The sequence below is a fragment of the Juglans regia genome, chromosome 5 (assembly GCF_001411555.2).
Source record: "Juglans regia cultivar Chandler chromosome 5, Walnut 2.0, whole genome shotgun sequence".
Classification (NCBI taxonomy): domain Eukaryota; kingdom Viridiplantae; phylum Streptophyta; class Magnoliopsida; order Fagales; family Juglandaceae; genus Juglans; species Juglans regia.
Window position 1 is genome coordinate 9,363,915 of NC_049905.1, and position 26,519 is coordinate 9,390,433.

At 36.8% G+C, this 26,519-nt stretch overlaps 1 protein-coding gene and 1 pseudogene across 1 annotated transcript; both read right to left on the reverse strand.

Annotated features, from left to right (window-relative positions):
- Window positions 1-5,886: 5,886 nt before the first annotated feature.
- Window positions 5,887-26,379, reverse strand: LOC109021820 (annotated as a pseudogene).
- LOC109022248 (disease resistance protein RUN1-like) lies at window positions 7,700-12,591 on the reverse strand. The gene is made up of 4 exons (XM_035690159.1): window positions 12,086-12,591; window positions 10,247-11,348; window positions 8,582-9,892; window positions 7,700-8,485 (listed from the first exon to the last, which is right to left on the reverse strand). Exons 1-4 carry the CDS (start codon window positions 12,589-12,591, stop codon window positions 7,700-7,702), a joined length of 3,705 nt encoding a protein of 1,234 aa, XP_035546052.1.
- Window positions 26,380-26,519: the final 140 nt, after the last annotated feature.

Consider the following 26,519-nt stretch of genomic DNA (forward strand, 5'->3'; position numbering starts at 1 on the left):
CCAAAAAGGACTCTAGGGTAAGTCGTACAATTTTGACATCCTAGATTTGAGTAGCCATTATGTGCAATCACATCTTGGAGTTATTGGACTAAAGAAATTTAATTGTCCCTTGAATTATCTGAGATACACTGAAGGAAAACTATTTTTCGAGAACTCGTGTACCTCTAGATTTAGTTGGTACTTTATTTTTCAGGTGTTCGGTGTCAAAGAAAAAAAAAGTTATAAAAGACTTCCAAATTGATCATTTTCTTTTATGTTTACTGATATGACATATTTCTACACCAAAGATGTGCTTGATATGTTAATCAAGCTTGCAAATTACGAACAGATTTTTCTTTCCATAGCAATTATTGCTTATTTATATTGAATTTTTAGCATCTTTAAAACAAACAATGCATCTCATTTATCAAATATATGTGCAGGCAGGCGGCACCGACATATTTTTTTAGTTTACAGGTGAAAGTCATTCAATGATTATTTCCATGGTAAAGCTCTCTTCATGGTTTTGTTGTGAAAAATGGTGATAGAAAAGTAAAATAGAGCAAGAATCAATCAAAACGACACAAATTTATGTGATTCGGCAATATGCTTACGTCCACAAAGTTGTAAATGATTTTATCTCTTGAAGAATATCAAAATACATTGTGAGGCAAAAATACAATGCTCAAAATGATCATACTGTTCATAACATACATATATATAGGGTTACATGGCGAAAACCCTAATTTCAAAATTATCAGGTTATTCGCTCGAGCAAACTCACCGCTCGAGTTTCGCTCGAGCCAACTGTCAAGCGAGTCTTGAGCAAACTTTATGTTTGGTCTTTGCTCAAGCCAACTATCAAGCGAGTGTCAAGTGAATTTTCGGCTTGCCTTTGCTTAAGTCACAAACCAGGCTCCACAAGCCCAACAATTCTCCCAATTAGAGATTTATATGACCAACGTATCAACACTTGCCACCAAAATTGAAATCCTCCACCTTTGCAGATCATAGCCCTTGTCTTCCAGCTAGAAGAGCACACAACTTCAGTTTGTCAAGTGTAACACCACCCTTTGTCAACATATCAGTAAGGTTCTTGATTCCACAAATCTTCTCAACATATCAGCTGTTATGGAAGATGATGCAATTGTTTTCTACAAGTTTGAACCCCAAGATACGGCAGTATCACCTAGAGTGTATACAAAACATGTGGTACTCTCTCAGCTATCAATGCCACCAGTCAAATTAGCATCAACATAACCCTATAGATTCATATCTGCTCCAATAAGGCAAAGACATGTCCCTGAGGAACCCCTCAAGTACCTCAGAATCCACTTTATTACCTCCCAATGCAGCTTTCTTGGGTTACTCATGTACATTCTGACAACTGCCACTACATGGCCAATATCTGATCTCGTACAGACCATAACATACATGAGAGAACCAATAGCAAAGGCATAGGGAACCTTACTTGTGTAGTCATGCTCCTCCTTTGACTTAGGTGATTAATCCCAAGAGTAAAGTGACTACCCAAGGGTGTACCCATTGGTTTAGCTTTGTCCATGTTGAATCTATTGAGCACTCTTTCCACATACTCTGCTTGTGAAAGTTTCAACGTCTCATTGACTCTATCACTGATGATCCTCATACCAATGGTTTGCTTCGCAACTCCTAAATCCTTCATTGCAAGCTGCTTTAACAAGTGCTTCTTTAGATTATTATTCTCCTCAATGCTGGATCCTGTAATGATCATATCATCCACATACATCAACATAATGATATAGGAGTTGTCAAATATTTAACGTAGCAGCAGTGGTTTACATAACATCTTATTTACCCTGGGCTACACAGGAAGCTATCGAACTTCTTGTACCACTGCCTGAGAGTTTGTTTTAGGCCAAACAAGCTCTTCTTCAGTTTGCAAAGTAGAATTTCCTTCCCTTTCATTGTGAACCATTCCTAGTACTAGCCCGATAGTTGTGATTTTCACAATTGCAAAGAAAACCTCAGAGTAGTGAATGTCTTTCTTCTGTTGAAAACCCTTCACAACAAGTCTTGCCTTATACTGTCGTCATGCTTAGTTTTTATCTAGTGTATCTACTTGTTGTGCAAGGCCTTCTTCCCTACTGAAAGTTCTGTCAGCTCTCATATTTGATTTACTAACAAAGAATCAATCTCCTCCTTCATAGTTGACTCTCACTTATTAGAATTCTCATCTTGCAAGGTTTCTTCATAACTTTGCGGCTCACCACCATCAGTCAGCAGAATGTAATTATGGGTGGGTGACAACCATTGTGGGGGTCTAATTGTCTTTGAAGACCTGCGAACAACAACTACAAGTGTGGATGACTATGGATTTCACTGCGGAACAATGAGAATGGACGCACTAGCCTCACTCTCCCCATAACTTACACCTCTGCTATGCACTATAATCTCAGGAAGCTCGTCCAAGCTCACATACTCAAACTAAGGAGGAGTTGCATCTGTTGCTATACTGGACCTATCCTTATACATAACTTTGTCATTAAAAATAACTTTCATACTCTTAATGATTCTCGAACTCTGCTCATCCATGAAGATAGCCAAACAACTCATCTCCATAGCCAATGAAATAACAGGTTCTTAACTTGGCTTCAAGCTTAGTATGATGAGAAACACGTAAGAAACACAACCAATATTCTAAGATGAGAAAGTTTCACATCTCTTCTGCTACAAACCTCCTCAAGTAGTTTGCACTCCAATGGAACTGATGTTCCTCGATTTATCATATAGACTACAGTGCTGACTACATTTGCCCATAATGTCAATGGTAACCCAACATGCAACCTCATCTCCTAACACACTCATTGATGATCTTTTTTAGTCACTCAGCAACACTATTCTGTTGTGGGGTCTTGGAAAGGGTATTCTCCATTCCAATACCTTGTGTTGCGCAATACTTCTTGAATCCTCTATCAATGTGCTCTCCACCAATGTCAAACTTCAAGCATTTCAGCTTTATGTCTATCTTTGTCTCAATTAGGACTTTTCATTTCTTGAATATATCAAATATGTTAGATTTCGATTTCAAGAAATAAACCCATACCTTTCAACTGTAGTCGTTGATGAATGTAAGGTAGTACCGAGAACCTCCAAAAGATGAGTTCTTGGAAGGTCCCCACAAATCCATATGTGCTAGTTTCAACCTTCTTGACCTTAGTGCTCTATCGCCCCTTAAGAAACTAACGTTTTTCTACTTCTCCAGAATGCAACTCTCACACATGTCCAAATCAATCAACTTCAACTCTGGTAGTTTTTCTTTCGATAGTAGTTCCTTCATTTCTTTTTTATTCATGTGGCCAATGCTCTATAGTACTCTCAGCCTTAGTGCTAGCAATCATGTCACTCGATCTTCATGTCATCTACATGGTACCTGTCTTCTAGCCACTAGCCAACACCATCGCTCCTCTTGTGACCTTCTGCGTGCCACTCTAGAAAACTATTGAGTGATCGCTATCATCAAGCTGTCCCACAAAGATCAGGTTCTTCTTTAGCTCAGAAATATGTTTGACTTTCTGTAAAGTTCACACATTCACGTTGGGAGTACAATATCCACATCTCTCACTCGTACTATATCCAATGCTGCTCCATCAACTAAGTACACACCAAAGTCACCAACAACGTAGTTCTACGTTATTTCTTGGTGTGAGGTGGTGTGAAAAGAAGCTCCTAAATCTAATAGCCAATCATCAATTGGATTGTGAACTGCAAGAAGTAAAACATCATGTACTTTTTCAGCTACCACGTTAGCAGGTTGATTCTTTGTTTTCTTTGGATTTTTGCAGTTCCTCTTAAAATGGATTTGCTGCTTAGACCTTGACTTGCCTTTGTCCCTTTTCCTCGATTTTGATCTGCTCCTATTTGAGTCCCTATCATGTACTCTGCCCTGAGTATCAACATTCTGTATGGAACCCGAACCCAAGGTCTCACCATAACCTCTCTTGCACACCTCCTCAGCAAGAATCCAATCTCGGATATCTTCATATTAAATTTCAACTTCCCAACAGAATTCCTCACAACCATTCTCATGGTTTCCCAACTATTCGGCAATGATGTCAATAGAATCAATGCCTAAACTCATTATCAAACTCAACTTTTACTGACGTACCTTCAATTTCTTCATCAGATGATGGGCAACTGACGCACCTTTTTTCATCTTCACGTTGAACAATTTCTTTATTAGATGCACCTTGTTATTCACCAATTTGTCATACATACTAGACAAAGCCGCCATAAGATCCATTGTGGTCTTCTCCTTAAAAACGTTGTGTGCAACTGACCTTGACAAGGTCAGCTGAAATAGCCCCAAGACCTATCGATCTAACAGGTTCCAATCAACATCTTCCATGTTGTCTAGCTTCTTCACCAATAGAGGAAGATGGAGTCTCTTCCCATTAGAAATAATCCTCATTTGGCATCCTTAACCCAAACCTTGACTCTTGATACCAATTGTTGTGAAAAACGATGACAAAAATCAATCACACGACACAAAATTTACGCGGTTCGATAACATGCCCATGTCCATGGAGCTGCAAAGAATTTTATTCTCTTGAGGAATGTCAAAATAAGGATGAAGATAAAATGCTTAGAACGGTCATACTATTCATAACACACAAACACACACACACACACATATAGGGTTACACGACGAAAGTCCTAATTTCACAATTATCGACTTATTCGCTCAAGCGATCATCCAGCAAATTCACTGCTTAAGCTTCACTCAAGCCAACTATCGAGTGAGCCTCGAGCATACTTTCTCTCTGGTCTTCACTCGAGCCAACTGTCAAGTGAGTGTCGAGCAAACTCTTTATCTGAAATTCACTCAAGCGTTGTGTAGAGTGAAAGTCAAGCAAACTTTCGACTTGCCTCTGCTTAAGTCATGAACCAGGCTCTAAGAACCCAACAAGTTTGAGGATGACATTTACCCGATCGTTGAAGTTCACATGTTTTGGTTTCATATCTTTCACACAAATCTCGCAATTCGTTTTCTATGATTTTTGGGGGAAAACAAATGGCTTCATCATGAAACAAAATTAATCTAGCTCAAGAATCTCACCACGAATTCCCAAGCCTTTTATGGGGCTTTACCAGGGACATATTTCAACAATGGTATTGACTATTATGAAACTTTAGAAAAGTTAGAAAATACTATCTCTAAAAAACATATGAAGTTTCTTCCAAACATTGAAATGCTTTCAAGATTGTACCAATTTTTAAATTGTTCAAGTCCTTTCTATTAGTAATATTGGATTACGATGTACAAGCCACAACCATAAAAGAAATAAGGCACAGAGAACATGGCCTCCTTTTATGCATACCAACCCCAAGTGACTACTGGATTTCCGAAAAGACTGAATCCATCAACTTCCCAATACACCATCTCAAGACGTGGAGATGGTTGCATAGCCTTCTTTTATGCATACCAATCCTAAGTGGCTACTACCAATTTGACGACTTGGAAAGGGGGAAGAAGGGAATACAAACAGACTACCAATCCACTATCTCAAGACATGGAGGGAGAAGCTGCTATCTCCCTAAATGCTCTTATACTGAAATTTATTACTTGCAATTTATATTCTCACTCCAAACGAAAATCTGGCCCTGCCCATTTGGATACAATAAGTTTTTATCTCATCTCATATCATCATTATAATTTTTTCAAATTCTCACACAAAATATAATAAACAATTCAATTTTCTCAAATTTTAAAATAATAATAATATTAAAAAATAATATTCTAATAATATTTATTCAACTTTCATCTCATCTCAACTCACTATCCAAACTGCAACTTAATCTTTTAATTTTTAATTTTAACTTCGTTGAACCAAACTAGGGACACAAGAATAGGTATTGGTGAGCTTACTACAACAAGTAATCTGGATTAAAGTTCAGAGACTCCCTCCATATGAGCTCCTTTATATCTTCCTCATTCAAGGATGTATGCTCAAAACTAAAGTTAAATTGGATTTTATCGAGTTTGGGTGAATACCAGTTATGCGTTTGCATGGACCAATGACTAGCATTTTCTCTGCAAGATCTATTGCCAGTGGGGACAAATTCGGAAACTTCTTTGTAAACGGTTGCTTTGGAAAATGAGGGAGCTGTTTCACATATAGTTGAGCATTATCACTTTTTAAAAACCAAGATCTGAATCATCTGGTGAACCTAATAGCTGTTTTGACAATGATTAAAAAATAGGAAAATTTTATACACCACATTACCATCTCGTTTTCATTCCACTACGTAAGATTTGATACATTTATACTATTGGATGATTCTTTATTGAATGATTCTTTATCATTCAATGGTGATAAATGTGTTACATCTTATATAGTGAGATGAAAGTACGATAGAAGTGTGGTGTATAACATTACTCTAAAAAACATATAAAAATAGCCATATAAAAAATATATACAAAACCCCCACTCTTGATTTAACTTGATTACCATCCAAATTCTATCACAAATAATACAGAAGGCTTCCATAATACAACATGGAAGCCAAATTTCTCAATATCTAATAGAAATAGTTAGAGAGAATTTTGGCATTAAGGCGTGAGTGATTTAGGTTTATTAAACCTATGTTTCGTAGATTTCCCTTTCTCCATCGTAGACATGGATTGTTCCAATCGGGCCAGTTAAGGCCCCGTTTGATAACTGACCCGATTGGTTTCACAAATGATCTCAACTCATCTCATATCAACATTCAAGCATCATTTAAAAACAAATTAACACTTCGTAATTTTAAATTTTTAACTTTTTCATCTAATCATTACCTAATCATTACAACTTTCACAAACTTTCAAACGAAACATAAAAAACAATTCAACTTTTTTAAATCTCAAAAATAAAAATTATATTAAAAAATGATATTATAACAATATTTTAATTTTATAATATTTTTATTTAACATTTTCTCTCTTCTTTTCCAAAATCTTATAAACCATCTAACTTAAACTAATTCACTACTATTCACAAACTATCTCACTACTATCTACTGGTCTCATATAATTGCTAAAATTTTATTTTATCTATCTTCTACTTCTCGCCAATCTTAAAATACCTATTTTAGAACGACATTTCATTCTACGAAGTATGGAAAAGGTGCCATAGAATTTAAGCCAGTTTCCATTAAAATGATCAAAGATGGCCAACATTGCAAAAGGGAAGAGCAATGAAAGGGAAACATGTTCTCAGTTACCTTCTTATCCATAAGCGCTCATTTCAAATAAATTTGTCAATACCCAATAAAAAATCAGTACTTGTAGAAAGCAAAAAAGAGTCAAGACCACGTGAACGAGAAATTTAGTTTATATACGGTGATAATGCATGTTGTAAAGTAAATTAATGCAAGATCAATTACAATGAATATATTACACTATACTACAAAAAAAAAAAAAAAACACACACACACACACACACACACACACCCCAAGCAATACCTTATTCTTCTAGGCACCATTGTTCCTCAAGTTTCACCTATATTTGAGAGAGAAATAATACTTTTCATCCGACATTTTTAAGTGATTATCCATTAATATGATAAACGTTCGAAATCACTTAAAATGTGTCACGTCAATAAATTGGACTAGAAATAACAAAGTCTAGGATAATAATTACTCTATATTTGTTGAATAGACCTGCACAGATACCTCATCATCTGTTGTCTTATCACGTTAAGGGACTTTACCATCTATAGCAACATGGCCTTCAAACACCACACCATCTATATTAGCATCATCTTCAAAGACCTCATCATGCGTGGCAACATGGCCTTCAAAGACCACACCATTTGTAGCGACATCTCCGTCAAAGATCTCATCCTTTGTACTAATATGATCATTTTCACAGACCTTACTATCAATAGAAAAACCTGATTCAGAGACCTCATCAACTACAAAAGCATCATCCTCAAATACCCTATCAGTAACAGCATCAGAACAGATATATTGGATATCACTTGCATTTTTGTCCGTTATGTTTGGGGCATCAACCAAGACATGAACTCCACACTTCTTCACCTCAGCAAATGCCCCTAAATCAAAGGAAAACTTGATTTCGTCTCCACTTACTAGCTCCATTATCTTGATAGAATTACCAAGCATCACAAACTTGTTTCTTAAAATAGACCATTGGAATAGAAACAAATTATCTAAATAGCTCACATGCAGGGAACTTGGTGCAGCTGGAAGAATAACCTGTTGGTAGCCTTTGGTTTTATTGTGAACTTCCATCTTGATTCGAGGCCACTCGATATAGTTATCTTCTAACCACCACATATGGGACGTTTCTGTGCATGTGTAAACAACACAAATATATAATATACGAAAATCACCCTCTGAAAGCGAAGGTACATGAAACGATATGGAAGATCCCATTTCCTTATTGCTGAACCAATTTGGAATCTCACTAGTAGGGAAGATAATCAAACTGCTACAAGGAGCATAGTTGGTCCGTGTACACTGTATCAAACAAAAAAGGGTTCAAAGAATTGTTAAGAGAGAGATAGAGAGAGAGAGAGAGAGAGAGAGAGAGAGAGAGAGAGAGAGAGAGAGAACCTGAAGAACACTCTTGCTAAAATCAGATGACAGATTGTTGCACCCAACCAAATCAACTTGTATGTTAGATTCCAAGTTTAAGCCTTGAATATCAACCAGGTTGCAGCACCCACCAAGGTAAAGTACAGCTAACTCAGAACTTGAGGAAAATGAGAGTATTTCCAATGATGAGCAGCCCCAAGCAGATAATATCTGTATACTTGCAGGAAGTCCCGAAATCAAGTAAAGAGACTTATTTTGTTGTAAGAATAGAGATTTTAATTTAGAAAGGCCATTGATGCTTTCTGGTAGGATACGAAAATTGTTTTCTGATAAATCCAAGCCTTGGAGGCAAGAGAATCCCCCAAGGTCAAGGGGAATCTTATCTTCCGACAAATTACAGTCCCTAAGAGCTAGTTTTCCCAAAGTGCCATATCCAGAAACAGAAGCTTGTGACAAAGTTCTGGGATTCAAACTTCTTGGTGATAACCATGAAAAGAAACGTGATAGCCAAGATCCTGAGAATTTTTCTTTGCACTCAGATAAGGATAAGCCTTTCCAATTCATCAAAAAAATCAAGGATGATGCGAGTTGCTTAATGGCAGTTCCTCCAACAAAAAGCTCTTTCGAAGCAATCATATTCCCCAAATTCTCTGGTAACTTTTCAAGCTGTAAGCAGCCAGACAAGTTAAGAGTTTTAAGAGATTCTAATTTTGAAATGCTTTTTGGGAGATTCCTAAGGTTCTTGCATCCTTTCAAATTCAACAAAACAAGCCCTTCAAGATATTGTACAGAGTCATGAAGCTCAATCAAGTTTATGCAACCTTCCAGAACTAGTATCTCTAGATGTGGGACTTGTGAGAAGCATGGTGATTTGCAGAGATTTTTGGAATAGCTGAGATTAAGGACTTTCAACTTGTTGAATACCTGGATTATGTATATAACAACTGAGAGTTTTGGAATAGCCAAGACTTTTGGTGTGTGTGAACAAAAAGATTTAGTGCTTCCGATTACTAACATCAAAAGAGGAATATAAGGTACAGTAAAATTCGTTACCCTGTTCTCCTTCCAGACTTCTTTAAAATTACTATGCTGCAAGTCAAGCACAACAAGGTTCCCCAGACGAAAGTTTTGTGGTAGAATTTTCAATGGGCAGTTATGCCAACATAGCCATCTTAGCTCTTTGGAAAGAAGCTCAAAGCGTCCTGTGAGATGCACATTATTGATCTGGAGCAACCTCAAATTGTTCATCTTTGCAAATGCATCGGTTTTCAGATGTATGTCCGCAAGTGAGGGTGGATTTAGCATGAGACCCTGCACTACTTCAGATCCCTAGCAAAATATGAAGTTAGATTAGCAACATATTCCTCCTCTTTCTAAGGCTAGAACATACTTGAATTGGAGTAGGCCTAGATATTCTATTCATAACTTAACAGTCAAACACTTGAGAGATTTAGATATGAATAGAAATGTTTAAAACTTGATTGAATCATTTTTAATATTGTAAGATGAGCTTTCAACTAACCCTAGAGATGTTTTCGATTAAATGACATATAGTTAAAAATATGTTCACACAATTATACATGAAAGCTGACAAGATAGAACTCTTATGCAATCCAAGAGAGCATTTATTTCACGTCTCAATATATATGTGCACATGGTTATGCATAAATATAAATGTCTTACCATATGCTCACTGTGTAGTACATTTAACGCATCCTCATAAAACCACAACCTACTACGTCTTCCTGGATCTTTACGTGAACTTTTGCAAACAATCTCCCTTCCTATATCTCGAATCAAATCGTGCATCCTCAGCTTACCATGGAGATCTATTATTACAACAGACCTCCGAGCAAGAATACTAATACCAATATCAGGAAAAAAACCACACCCATGGAGAATTTTGGCAACATATTTGGCATCCATCCCTATAAAGAAGCATGCAATATCAAGGAATATGTTCATTGTTGCCTTATCTAATGAATCAAAGCTTACTTGAAGTACTTTTTGAATATCACGGTCAGGCATTTTTTGTAATTCTTCCACTGTGCTTTTCCATTCGATAATGCTTTTTTCCATGAGAAAAGAACCCAAAACTTTAAGAGCTAATGGATTCCCTCTAGTATACTTCACTACACTAATGGAAAGCTCATGGTAATCTTCCATTGGATGGGGCATCTTGAAGGCATGCCAACTAAAAAGTTCAAGAGAGTCTGTGCAAGTCAATTCTTCCACTTTATATTTTTCATAGTTTCCTAATTGCTTTAGCAAATCTTCATCTTTAGTCGTTGCAATGATTCTACTTCCAGGACCAAACCAGTCAGTGTTTCCAGCTAATGCGTTTAGTTGATCCACGTGATCCACGTCATCAAGAATAACAAGAACTTTTTTCTCAGCAAGGCAATCCTTAATCAAACAGATTCCTCTATCAACATTTTCAAATGGCAAATCTCTGTTTTTCAAGATATCAATAAGAAGGTTTTTTTGTAACTTGACTAAACCATCAGACTGTCTTGACGTTTCTTTAATGTCTCGGAGAAAACTACTTCCTTCAAATCCATCACTTACTTGATTATAAACAGCTTTTGCTATGACAGTTTTACCTATTCCACTCATCCCATGGATGCTAACAATGCGAATATCATTTTTTTCCAGATGTAGTAAGGCTTTCATCTCCCCAACACGAGAATCTAATCCTATCGGGTGTTTGCCCACATTCAAGCGATTAGGTTTTAATCGATGCAAAATTTCTTTGATGATCTCATCGACGCACTTTGCTTCATACCTGCAGATTACAATTCAAATGGAAAATAAGACAGTAAGTCATTCTAAGCAATTACGTTATCAAAGTTATTGAGAATATAAATTATATTTATTTCTATATAAGTTCTTGTCATACATCACACAAGGCAGACCGACCAAACTCATCACACTTGCTAAGATTTTTCAGCATGTAAAGTTTACAATTGGAGATACAGACACATAGATCGACGCCTATATCTGAGATTCAGCAAACAAGTCCTACATAGTGAACATAAAGAAAAGGGAGAATTAAAGGAAATAGAATCTTAGGGACTTGATGGGGCTTTCTTGTTTTTGTTTGCTTGCTGTTAAGATGAATAACAATAAATTTCATTAAAGGGGGGTAGATATATGTCTTTGGACGTTGAATGGTCTCTCCATGAAATTGTCGCGTCAAAAACAAGTCTTTTGAAGCACCATTTCAACATTCCTTTTAGCTGTGTTTGTATGTATATACGTATGTACATACGTATATATACATTCACATTCGTACATACACAACACGCGCACACACATACATATACATATATATATATATATGCATATATGAGAATATTTCAGAATTCTTGGATTATAATGTGTCCGTCCAAACAGCATAAGCACGACCAAACTAAGCCCAACATGAAGCATGATGTAATAATTTGAAATTGTTTTTGTAGATGAAAATCTTGATTAATTTTGAATGCTTATATGATTTTGATTAAAAAAATAGTATAATACCCGTTAACAGTCTCGAGATCCCAGCCGGAACAGTTTGCAGCTTCAGTTAGAGCTGCTCTCCACCTTTTTACCCTCATCATGTCCTTCTGAAACCGCTCTTCATGCCGCGCAAATGATTCGGCAAAAGTTCCAGTCTGGTTTCGAACATCTGTCGGGCTCACATCATAAAATACAGGAAAGAAAGTGTGACGTTTCGTATTCTTGCAACGCACAATTTCTGCAAGCTCTTCAAGACACCTCTTAGAAGAAGCATACCCTTGGGAAAAGACAACAATGGAAATCCTTGATCCACGGATCGCATTGAGTTGTTCGGTAGAGATGTTCTCCCCTCTTCGAAGCGTGTCGTCATCTCGGAAGGCATCAATTCCGACTCTCACCAAAGCGGAGTAGAGGTGATCGACGAAACTCTTGCGAGTGTCTTCACCTCTGAAACTCAGGAAGATGTCATAATCCCACTCATGATTTGAACTGTGTTCCACAGATGATGGAAGGGTTGGAGTAACCATGGAAACGGAGGTGTTTCTTGGGATTGAGATTGAGTAGAATGGAAAAGAGACAAAACTTGTGAGTTAACAAACGGGATATAGAGAGGTTCTCACTTCTCAGAATCAGAGAAAGAGAGAATGAAGAGATTAGAGAGAGACAGAGGTTGTCTGCAATCTTTTGATTTTTGAAGCCTTCGTGCGTTGACAATTTCCTAGTGGTGCTCAGTCAATTGCAGTGCTGAGCGAGGAGGGCATGTTGCAATATCGATCCTAGCCGTCCATTTCTGGTCAACGAAGTGGCTACCATGACAGCTTACCTTCCCCGACAGTCACAGCTTGTTTATATAAATTTAAAATAATGCAAATTACGTTATCATGTGTAGTTTTGGTTCTCTCCCTTTCACACTGCCAAGAATAGAAAATAGAGTTTTGTTAAGGACAATTGAGTTTGTGTATCAATCTGTGTATTAATGTTATTGTCTTTATATTCTAAATTTAAATTAGTACTATTTTCAATAAAATCTACTTTCTGACCAATCATATTGAATGAGTGCGCATATTAGTGTGTAGAATCACTTATAATTAAATTTTTCCTAGAAAATATCATACGTAGACAAAATGAAAAATATTGATTATTTGCGTTTACAATTATTTATACTAAAAATAGAAAATAACTAACTAATGTATATTGTCTACTTTAACCTTCTAACTAATGTATATTGTCTATTTTAACCTTGGTCTTTCCTTCTTTAGATTTTAACTCCATGTTTTCTATCTGAGATGCTATTCCCCAACACACACATCCACACCCGTCCAGTGTTTGTCTATACTCCAAAGTTGAAGGGATTTTGAAGCCATCTAAATTACGTCCTTTTGGATGCACATCGAGGAGATTTTCAAATCCACATGCCAAAGCTTTCTTCGAGTGCCAGTACATCAGAACCTCGTTCTCCGACCAGATAGAATGGCGGCGGCCATTCTCGGTACCTGAGCATGCATGCAGCAGGTGTCGCCTGCTCCCCCCCGTCGATCTCTCTCTCTCTAAGCAAATAATCTCTCATTCGAAACCCCCTCCCTCTCCTCCAATTGTTGCCCCCCGCAACCTCAAGGAGGACATCATCAAGAGATTTTGGATGCAGATCGAGGAGATTTTCAAATCCACATGCCAAAGCTTTCTTTTTCTGTGGGTATCTGGCAGGACGTTCAAGCAATCAAAGCATATCTAGTAATCTACCAGCATTCTTCGAGTGCCAGTACATAAGAACCTCGTTCTCCGGCCAGATAGAATGGCGGCGGCCATTCTCGGTACCTGAGCATGCATGCAGCAGGTGTGGGAAGAAGATTTTTTCCATAAATTTATCGAATGGATAATAATTTAACACGATATTTTTCAGAACAGTTCGTACATTATGTTTTAAATAAGGGAATATTTTTATATATTTTATCTTCATCTTATAATATTTTTATAAAATATATTCTATAAATATCATTATTCGTGAAAACAGTAAAAAATTTAATTATAAATTTTAATTTTTATAAAAATAAATAGGTGAAGCTCCCAGCATGTTTAATCTCCTTTTAAACCCACCAATAAGGAACTGCCACATAGGCATTTCAGCAAAATCGAGTTTATGTCTACACGCATATGATTACTTCTTTTTTTATGTTATCCCTCCTTCCCCCCTCCCTCCCCTGCCTGCTCCCCCCCATCGCTCCCTCTCTTTCTAAGCAAATAATCTCATTCGAAACCCCCTCCCTCTCCTCCAATTGTTGCCCCCGGAACCTCAAGGAGGACATCGTCAAGAGATTTGTGGACGCTGAGAGATCAAATCTTCAAGGTCTCCGAGAGATTTGTTGCCATCGTCGAGAGCTATTAGGCATTGTTTGTCTTTCTTCTTCATCTGTATCTATATGTGTACGGTGCATCATTGTATAGCTTCTGAGAAAATGTGGGAGGGATTTCTGTTTGGATGTTGAGAGAATGTGGGATCGATTTCTGTTTGAGTGAGCTTAGTCTATAATTATTGGGTAGTCCTTTCAAACTTTTATTCTTCACTAAACCCCACGGTTTTCCTGCAATACCATACTATAGCATTAATTTTTAAAGAACAAAGTGTTATTTCTCCTTCAAGTTTAAGAAGGTGTTTCTCGACTTAGAATTTTTAAAAAATTGCAATTACTCTTATCAGAACTGTGATATTTTCCATAACAGAAAAGGAAAAGAAAAAAAAACAATAACAAAAAACTTACTCAAATTGGCGATTTCAGAAAACATGAAACCAACATAAGGAAAATTGAAGATTATCCTGTCGAACACTTTCAAATTAAGGAGAGGGTGTAGGATCATAGTATGTGCATTAACATCATGCAAAGTAGTGCATCTCCTATATTTTGGACCAACGGGTGCCACGTTACCATATCACCCGACCGACCTTGATCTCCTATGGTTTGAGATACGGGTGTCACATTAATCACTATATTTTGGTAAGTGATATGGTATGACAAGTGATAAATAGATTCTTTGAAAAAGTATTTTTAGTATTTCATTGGTTACTTTTGTTAAATCACCATTTGTTCTAAAATTTTAAGTGGGGAAGAAGTATATTTTATTATTTATTTTATATCTTGACACTTCTTTTATGTGTGGGACAAACTCTCCCTGAATGTGTAAGCTCAACTCGTGGAATATTTAATTAAATTAGGTAGAGTATAGAGTCAGGATTTGAACGCAAGACATCTGCTCTGATACCATTTAAATTAATCATTTATCCCAAAAATTTAAACTAATAAGAATAGGTAGATTTTATTATTTATTTTATATCTTAACATTCAAATTTTCCAATTCGTTTTCTATGATTTTGGAGGAAAAACAAATGGCTTTATCAGGAAAGAAAATTTATCCAGTTCAAAACTCACCATCAATTCTCAACCCCCTGTGGGGCCTGGCTTTTACATTCTACAAGGGACATATTTTAACAATGATATTGCCTATTAAGAAACTTTAGAGCGGTTGAAAAGTAGTACCAGTAAAAATATATGAAGTGTTTGTTGAAGAAGTTTGAGCAAATACACTAATGTGAAAAAATAAATGTGACTTCATAGAAAATGAAGTGGCATCTTGTAAAAAATCACATTCTACCAAGAACATATTTTAACAATGATACTGCCTATTAAGAAACTTTAGAGTGGTTGAAAAGTAATATTTGTACAAACATATGAAGTTTCTGTTGAAGAAGTTTGAAAGGAACAATAATTTGAAAACATAAATGCGACTTTATAGAGAATGAAGCGGCAACTTGTAAAAAATACAACTCTTGACTTGTGATTTTTTAACTATTAATTATTAGTTTAAAGGACATGATGTTTCACTTGAAGACGAAGAGGCATGCAACCCAATGTATAGGTGCTTTACACCCGAAAGGGATGGCACTGGTAGGAGTCTCCAAATAGACTCTTTAGTTGTTTTGAAGCAATGTGCCTCTTCAGCCCAACATAAGCCTTGATCTGCCTAGGCATTATGCCTCTTCGACCTACACACAAGCCTTGGTCTGTCAAAGCATTGTGCCTCTTCAGTCGGGCTGTGCAGATAGGCCTTGGGCTTAGGCCCACAGGCAGGGCCTTGTGTCCACTGGTTCGGATTGGGCTATGCGCCACTTGGGCCTCTAAGCCTATCTCATGCTTGTTCAAAGTGTAGCCATGGAGTTTCGAACTCATCCCCTTTTCTTTCAAAGGACACACCCTTACAACTAAGCCAATGCATATCTCCTTGTGGTAGTGATTCACGAAAAAAACAATAATCCAGATTCAATAAATCTATATATTTAATATCACAATCTACTATAAATATAATAGTTTCTTCCAAACATGCATCAGGGAATTAGGGTATTACAAAGCAATGGAATGGTCCATGTACTGTACCTATTTAAAAATTGTTTAACTTCTTTCTGTTACTAAAATCGGATTACAATGTACAAGCCACAACTATAAAAGAAATAAGGCTCAAAGAACATAGCCTTCTTTTATGCTAACAACCAGTGTTTTAAATTTCGTATCGTACTGGTTGGTACGACCGATATTTACCATGCAGGGGTAGTGACCGGTATAGGAAAGGCATGTGTTTCATACCAGGTCAAATACCTACCATACTAGTGCATTTCAGTCAATATCGGCCTATTTTTGGTGTATCGACCGAAATTACCGATTTCAAATATCGATCGTACCGGTTTCGGTGTACCAGTCGAAATTATTTCTTCTTTTTTATAATTTTCACTCAAATTCTCACATCTAAAGACTATTTTCTTACCTCTTTTTAATCCCCTTCTCTCGAGGACTAAAAATCAAGTCCCTACTCTCATTTTCTTGATGAAGATGAGCAATTATTTTTTAAAGTAGTTAGATAGAGAACTTAGAAGTATTATTGAGTTTTATAAATATGTGTTTTTAACTTTTTAAGACTTGCATTGATGTTCTTTTGAAATATAAGTTATACATATATAATTTATTTATTATATATAGACTATCCCGAAATGATATCGGTACTGAAATATTTCGTTCTAGTATCTTAGTCGAAACGCCGACAGGGCCACCGAAACGATATTCAAAACTTTCCTTACAACCCCTCAGTGACTACTGATTTCCGAAAAGACTGAATCCAACAACATCCCAATACACCATCTCAAGACATGGAGATCGTTGTATAGACTTCTATTATACATACCAATCTTAAGTGGCTGCAGCCAATCCACCATCTCAAGACATAGAGGGAGAAGCTATCTCCCTAAATGCTTTGCTATTACTTAAGTTTATTAAGACCTCGTTTGTTTTTGCAGATGAGATAAGATAATATGAGATGAGTTAAGTTGATATTAAAGTTAAAAGTTGAATAAAATTTTGGTTAGAATATAGTTTTTTAATATTATTTTTGTTTTGAAATTTGAAAATGTTGAATTGTTTATTTTATTTTATATGGGAATTTAAAAAAGTTGTAATAATTTGATGAGATGAAATGAAATGTGTTGAGAGTAGTTGTGAATACAAACGATAAACTTAATACCGGTCACTACCTCGAAAGTGATAATGACCGATATTTACCAAAGATAGGTATTGGGCTTACTCCAGCAAGTCATCTGGATTGAAGTTCAGAGACTATAGCTCCTTTATATCTTCCTCATCCAAGGATGTCTACTCAAAACTAAAGTTGAAAGGAGAAGGGTAAGTAGGCTCCTCATTTATCTCATGAAGACTGGACAGGTATGGGTGATTCAGTACTTCCTCAACTTCACAATTACTACGAAAAGGAAAAGTTTATAATTCCATCAATAAAGCGATCGAGAAGAGTGAAATTGGATTTTATTCAATTAATGTTTGGGGGAATACCAATTATGCATTTGCATGGACAAAAAATTAGCATTTTCTCTACAAGATCAATTGTCAGTGGGGACACATTTGGAAACTTCTTTGTAAACGGTTGCTTTAGAAAATGAGGGAGCTGCTTCACATACTTTTGAGCATTATCACTTCCTAAGAATTCAAAATTTGAATCATCCGGTGAACTTAATGGTTGTTTTAGCAATGATTAAAAAATATATAAATATAACCATAAGATTGATAGTTTAGCCACTAACGATATGCAACTTGTCCTGACATCATTTGCAATTATGCCCAAAGTATATAACTGCAATCTATTTATACATTCTTTTTATTAGCTAAAACTGAGGGTGCACAAGACAACCTGTTTATACATAACTGCAACCTATTAAAGAATATCACATCAAATGAATCTAAAGATGGACAAAGAGTTAAAAGAAAAGTCCAAGTACCTCAATAATAAGCCCCAGCTGTTGAACATAGTCTTTGTAATGTGCTTCCTTCAATTCACCCACAGAACCTCACACACAAACCCACAATCGCGAATAACAACAAGAACACAGAACAAGAAAATGAGATGGAAACCCAATAATCCGCTTCTTGATTCTTGGAAGAGACTTTCGAGAAACCTCCAGAATGAATTTCGATAACTAAGATTCTGAACAAGAGTCCTTACAATGAATTCGGACTTTATAGTACTAAGCTACAACTAAAAATGCAGTCGTTTTATTACACAAAACACCCACAACGTAACATAAAACTCTTTGTGCACATTAGCTTCTTTCAACTCAAAATGCACCGCTTCACTAATTCCCAAACTGTCTCGTTTTGAGTTTCATTACGTTAATACCGTTGCTTGCCATAAAGTGCATCGCTTCATTTACTCTTCAGAACACATCATTTTATTCACTTCACCACGACAATACTCAACTTCTCTTCAACCCTTTACATTCCTTCCCCTTTTAAGGTCATTGACCTCAAGGCCTTAAAAACTTTACCTCCTCTAGAGGACCTTGCCCACAAGGTGTGGATACAAGTCACACAACTTCCATAGCTGCACCCAGGTACTGTCTTCAACAAGTGCCCCTAACCACTTCACCAACACATCAATTGCAGCATGAATCCTTAGCTTTTTCATTCTTCTTTCCAGAATCACTTCAAGTTCAGGTTGAACTTGTCCCTGTGAGTAGAGAGTCAATGTAGGCAGTGGTATCACATTTTGGCACAACTTTTTCTTCAAAGATGACACATGAAATACATGATGCCTTTTTTAAGAGGGAGACAAATTCAACTTATAAGCAACAATCCCACATTTTTCAAGGGTTTCAAAATGTCCAAAAAAACTTTAGAGCAAGTTTCAAATTGTGGCGCATGAAAACTGTGTTTTGTCTATATGTCTGGAGTCTAAGAAACACCTATTCCCTAACTTGAATTTCCCTCTCAATTCCTTTTCTATCAGCAAACAATTCCATCCTTTGCTAAGACCTTTGCAAATTTTCCCCCAGCATCACCTACAATTGTTCCCTTGACCTGAGTTGTTGATCTGTTATAGGATTAGCAAATGTACCTGCAACATAAGAAGCTAACTTGGGAGGAAGATAGCCATAAAGGGCCTCAAAAGGAGAGACTCTAATTGAATAATAACAAGTGGTATTATAACATCATTCTGCCAATGGAATCTACACACTCCATTCTTTAGGCTTGTCACTAGTGTAGCACCTCAAATAACCCTCCACAGTTTTATTCAATGCCTCAATTTGCCCATCTGATTGTGGGTGATAGGCAGAATTAAAGTTGAGTGAAGTCCCTTGTAGCTTAAACAACTCTCTCCAAAACTTCTTGTAAAAATGGGGTCCCTATCCAATACAATGAATTTGAGAATTGCATGTAATTTAAAAACCCCAGAGAAAAAGACTTGTGCTATCTTACTTGTTGTATAGGGATGTGCAAGAAGGAAAAAATGTCCAAATTTAGTGAATCTATCAACTACTATATGGATCACAGTAAATCCTCTAGAAGGAGGCAACCCTTTAATAAAATCCATGGAAATGACTAACCATGGTGAAGAGGGAATTAGCAATGACTGCAAGAGTCCAACTGAATGGACAAGTTCATTTTTACAAGTCTGGCACCCCTCACATTCTTTGACTAATGCATTTTTTGCGCATTCCTTCCCAAAAGAAATCAATTTTGGCTCTGTGCAATATTTTGGGATAGCTCACATGCCCAGTTTGTGGACTATGATGAATGTAATGCAACAACTTTGTCTTGAATGGTGAGTTTGGAACCACTACAAGCTTTCATTCTCTCAATAACAAACCATGTTGTAAGGTAAAGTGCTTAGGACCCTCCAGACCCTGCAGTAACTTCTCATAAATGGCACTAATTGTAGGACATAGTTGATAACTTTGCTTCAACTCTTCGATCCAAATAGGAGTTGGGAAAGTGATTAAGGCTAAAAGTAGCTGGCTCTTCTTCAGACTTCCCTGAAAGGGCATCTGCCACTTTATTTTCCTTCCCTCTTTTATAGTCAATGGTGAAATCGTAGCCCATTAATTTGGTTAACCACTTCTTTTGAGCTTTTGTGCCAACTCTCTACTGATTGGTCTTCACTTTAAAAACTCCACCCAACAGAAAAAGCCTCCATTTACTTACAGCAGAAACAATAGCCAATAACTCTTTTTCATAAGTCAACAACAATAGTGCCTTACACTTCAAAGCTTTACTGTAAAAAGCAATAAGTTGGCTCTTCAACTTTGAGAAAATCTTTGCCCAAATAATTCATCAAGTAGCTCATCAATGACAGATATGAGAAACTCTTCCTTGATGGTTACTTGCAGAATAGGCTACACACATTCTCTATTATCCATCAAATTTTTTAACAAGAAGAACTGGTGAAGAAAAAGTGCTTTAGCTGGGCCTGACCACTCCACATTTCAACAAATCTATAACAATATTCTCTATTTCAGTCTTCTAGTAGTGAGTGTATCTGTAAGGCCTCATTGAGACTGGGCCAGTTCTCTCCTTAAGTGGAATTTGATGATCAAAGATCTGGTTGGAAGTAACCCCACAGGTCCTACAAAAGCCTCCTTGAATTCCTCTAACAAATCAACCACTTCCCTTACCTGACTTCCAGGTTCCTCTCCTTGCTCCCCACCCGCCAACTGTAAAAAACAAACTTGTTATCTTACCAATGAAGACTCAAACTACCCTACCCATTCTGGATCTTGAACCCGCTAGACTTCAATCCATGCAAGGTGACTTTGGAATGCCCAACTACAAAACTCATTGACATCGCGTTGAAATCCCAATTAATAGGACCCTAGGTTTTTAACCGCCGATCTCCCAAGACAATATCACAGCCACCCAAGGTCAGAACATGAAAAGGAGTTATGAACCTTGAATCTTGAGTTTTTGTAAATTCTTCACACCTGGCCTTGCTAACCAATCTGTCACCATTAGCCCACTCTCACTTGTAACTTTGAGTCATCTTGAACTTGTAACTTTGCTACTCGTACCACTAACGAATCTAGAAAGTTATGTTTACTCCCTAAATCCACTAAGATTTCTACTACACAACTCCATATCCTTCCAAGTAATTTCATTGCATTATCATTAGAACAGCCTGAGATTGCAAGGATGGATATTTGTAGCCCCTTCTTCCTCTGCTACTGACTCTTCCTTCCTAACAACAACTTCTTTCATGAATTCCTCAACTTCTGAACCCTTATTAACAGGTTCTTCTACTTATAATAGTATACTTTTGGATTCTTACACACATGTGCAAGATTCCATTTTTCATCACAATGGTAGCATATGCCCTTCTTTAATTTTTCATCCATTTGTAACGCAAAAACTTTCTTGACTAGTAAGAGAGGTTTCTGCACCCTACGCACTTCAACTGTTGAGTCATTGTGTACTACACTACCCCTCCATGTCCTCTTAGCAGCTAGTAGGTACTTTGCTTGGATCTTTGCCAATCCAAATACAACATTGATATTAATAGGATTGAGCATTCAAACTGGTAATCAAATCTCATCCTTTAAACCACACAAAAAGTAGCTCAATTTATGCCTCTCAGACAATCCCTTTAGCCTATTAAACAAGGCCTCAAACTAAGCTTTATACACAGCTACAAATGATGACTGCTTGAGGCAAATCAAAGCCTCCATTTGGTCATCATAAGCTATTCACCCAAACCTATCTTGTAATGCCTTTACAAATGAATCATAGCCATTAAAAACACCACAATCAATGACATCTTGATACCATATGAGAGCCTCACCCTCCATATGATAGGATGGCATTAGAAGTTTTTGAATCAAGGGAGTTTGATGATAATATCAGAGTATTGATTAGCTTTAAAAATCCATGTATCTGAATTAATCCCATCAAAATGGGAAAAATCTAATCTCACTCAACGTAGTATAGATACCCCTTTTTCATTATACTGAATCTATTATCATGAAAACCCTCCCCAAGTGAAACCACTTGATTTCTACCATGTTTTTTAATCATATCAGTGAGAATATCTAACCTTTAAGTAATGCCATGTATATCATTGTGATGCTCATCCAATTGCCTTTGTAGAACTTCCTGATTCTTTTGACTCCCTTCTTGATGCAAGTTCAACATAGCGAAACATGTACCTTCTACCATTGTAGGATTGATAGCTCTGATGCCAATTGTTACGTGCTTACTTCAATTCACCCACTAAACCTCACCCACAAACCTACAATCAAGTACAACAACATGAACACGAACAAGAAAATGAGATGGAAATCCAAGAATCCACTTCTTGACTCTTGGAAGAGGCTTTAGAGGAACCTCCAACCTCTAGAATGAATTTTGATTACTAATCTTTTGAACAAGAGTCCTTACACTGAATTCAGGCTTTATAGTACTAAGCTACAAGTAAAAACGCAGTCGTTTTATTACACAAAACACCCACAATGTAACATAAAACTCTTCCTGCACATCAGTTTCTTTTAACTCAAAACGTGCCGCTTCACTATTCCCAAAACACCCCGTTTTGAGTTTCAGTCAATTAATATTGTTGCTTGCCATAAAACACACGGGTTCACTTACTCTTCAGAATACACTATTTATTCACTTCACCACGACAATACTCAGCTTCTCTTCAACCCCTTACATTTACCAGGAAATAGTGGCCCTCTTCTGATTATCTCCCAAAAAATACAGCCAACTAATCAAATATCAATGGCTTGGCTACTGTGTATTCTGATCAGTTAAGTAGCAATTCTGGGGCTTGGTACCATCGAGTTACAACATATTATGTCATGATATCTGTCTCTGAGGTAGTTCTTGTAATCCCAAATTCACAAATCAGGTCACAGTTCGTATTGAGAAGTAGGTTGCTTGGCTTCAAATCTTGATGCAAAACATTTGCAGAATGTGCGTACTTCAATACCCTCAACAATTGAAACAGAAAATGCTACAAAAGCATTTAAAGAATATGCTTTTTAATCCATATAATTAGCATCAATAGTTGAACAATTTTACTAGATCTAACAAGTTTCCACAATGCATTTGTTCTAGGCCTCCCCCCTCTCCCTTCAATAATGACATGTGGGTAGGTGAGAAAAAGATAGAGACACAGAGACAGAGACATAGAGAGTTTAACTAATAAATGAATTAATGATTCTTCATCATCTTTTACGACATATTTTTCCTCATCAACCTTACAGAACCAATCTTGACGTGTAGGTGTAGGAAGGAGGGAGAGAGAGAGAGAGAGAAATTAATTACTCATTCCTCGTCCTTTTTCATAACAACATTTTCATCATTACTCCAGTGGAATTGTAAATTAATTATTTGAAGACTTATCCCCCCGTTTGGATAGTGAAATGAGATATTGTTAGAATATAGTTAGAATTTTTAAATACAGTTAAAAATTGAATAAAATATTGTTAGAATATTATTTTTAATATTACTATTATTTTGAGATTTAAAAAAGTTGAATTGAGATTTGAAAATATTGAATTATTTTGTGTAGGAATTTGATAAAGTTGTAATGATGAGATGAGATGAGATGTTTTCTCAATCCAAAATGCAACTATTTGGATACTGGTCTCAATTGTTTTAGCACAATCATGAAAATTACAGGTCAATGGATAATATTATCCTTTAAAGGGATAAGCAAATGCATGATATGTTCCAACTAGTTGACAATAACATCAACATTGGTCAAGCTCTCCAAACTTATACCTATAGGTATCAATAGGAAATTAGGAATAACATATACTCAACTAGAATATCAAACAAAACACAAGCCAGAAACCTAAACGAAAAGCAAATTCTCATCCTTTGTGCCCCTGTGAGTTTACGACAAATATAGAGTCGGCTTGCTTAATATACAAGTCTCTTCTGAAAATATGTTTCCATATTTTTTAAAAAAAAAAACCTCCAAAATATTATTAAAAACTCTCACTTATAGTGGAGGAAAACCCCAATGCTAGGCAAACCAAGAAAATCCTAATGCTAGGCAAACCAAGAAAATCCTAATGCTAGGCAAACCAAGAAAATCCACATATGTACAATTTTTCCCCTCCTCACCTTGCATTGCTAGAAAATCTGCAACCTTATTACCTTCTCTAATTTGGTGCGATATCGTGTAATTAAGACCATGAAGAGCCATAAGCAATTCCTCCCAAAAATTCCATAAAAACCGAACCGAACAATACTTAGTAAGAAGCCACAGTACAACCAAAGGCGACTCACTCTCAATCTCAACTTGAGTAATTCACATCTCCTTACACAGTTTCAACCCACAAGTAAGGGCCCTAAGCTCCTCCTCATTATTAGTACCGAAGCCAAACTTGGAAGAGAAATTCACTACCACTCTCCCAATATCATTCCTAATAACACCCCCACCACCACAGTTCCCAGAATCACCTCGGCAAGAGCCATCAAAATTCAGTTTCTCCCAGCCCTTCTTCGGTCTCTTCTAGGAAATTAGACATAGACTTCTTACCACTGGGTTAATAACATGCAGATCTAATGCAGCCAACAAATCCTCATCTGCCCAATTTAATCTCTGAACTTTGGCAATCGAATCTGAGACTTGCCTTAGCCAAAACCGAATCAACAACCATATCAAATCTATAGACTCATCCTTCCCCTCCATAGGTGTTCTACATTGGCGTAACCACAATCTCCACATGATCAAGCAAGGCAACAAACCAATAAGCTGCCCAAATTGTGATGAATGCCTGGCACAGCAATGCCAATGCCAAACTTTTGGCCACCAAAGATTTACATTTATGCAACTGAAGCCCAACACTTGCGTAGCCCTCCTCCAAACAATATGAGCAACCTCTCTCGAACATAGGACATGATCCAAAGTCTCCACCTTTTTTCTAACACGATAGTTACATGCAGAGGCAAAAGAAATGCCCAGTTTTTGAATAGGATTATCCATTGGTAGACAACCAAACCGCACCTTCCACATGGATAAAGAAATTTTTCTTGGTAGAAACTTATGCCAAATCCTGTCCATCCCATCCACTCTTGGACTCTTAACATGGATCAAATCCCAAGTTGAAGCCGTAGAACAACTACCATCCCGTGTAGGCTTCCAAATCACCATATATGCCCCCTCTCGGCCACTAATAACCTCTAAGACCACCTCCCTAGCCCGAGAAGATCCAACCAACTCCTCAAGCTTAGCGACATCCCATTGGTTTTCTATCTAGCAATCATGCACCAAAATTTGTGGAGTAGAAACATCCACACCTAAATCAACACCCACACCACTAGCAAACGTCCCATTGGTTTCCATATATTAGCACACATAATGCGTAAAAAGCAAGCCCTTGAGCATGATCAAATACTTAGAAGAACCAATAGTTCGCACTATGCAAAAGGGAACTGCTTACCTAACAGTGATCATCTATCAAAGCCTGGCTAGATCGTATAATCTGATTGAGGTAAGTATCCATTAACCCATATACAATATACACATCATTAAAATTTTCTTCTCTAGTGGCCTTATGATTTCCTTAATATTGATAGTTTTCACAATGAAACAATGCAGTGGGTTTGTTCTTACTTCCAGCAAAAGAAAGTATATGTGGGGGGGGGTTGCACATATCCTCTGCGGCACTCCATTCAACCAACTTTGCAATTACATATCATAACATTGTGTTGTACACCAAATCAAACCCATGTGAAATAAATATAACAAAATAGCCTTGAGATACATTGTTGTAACATGCTATGATTGGTACTGTAAACTTTGCATGAAGAAGTGACAATAGACGATATGTGACCAAAAAACCAAAAAGCTCATGTGACTACATCCTCATAGTCCATGTGGCAAAGGAGAATGATCTCTCGAAGTGTCCTTTTGGCATCAATCGTGCAGTCGAATGCATTTCCAATTTTCTTGATTGCAAGCTCTTCTTTGGTCTCATAATTCATTGCATAGCTGCAATAAGAGAATGGAAACCACCCCTAATTATAACAAGTAAAATTCAGAGATAGTAAGAAATATTATCAATGGTTTATAAACATCTAACTGATCGTTGAAAGGTGTACAAACATGAAATAAGTAAGCTTCT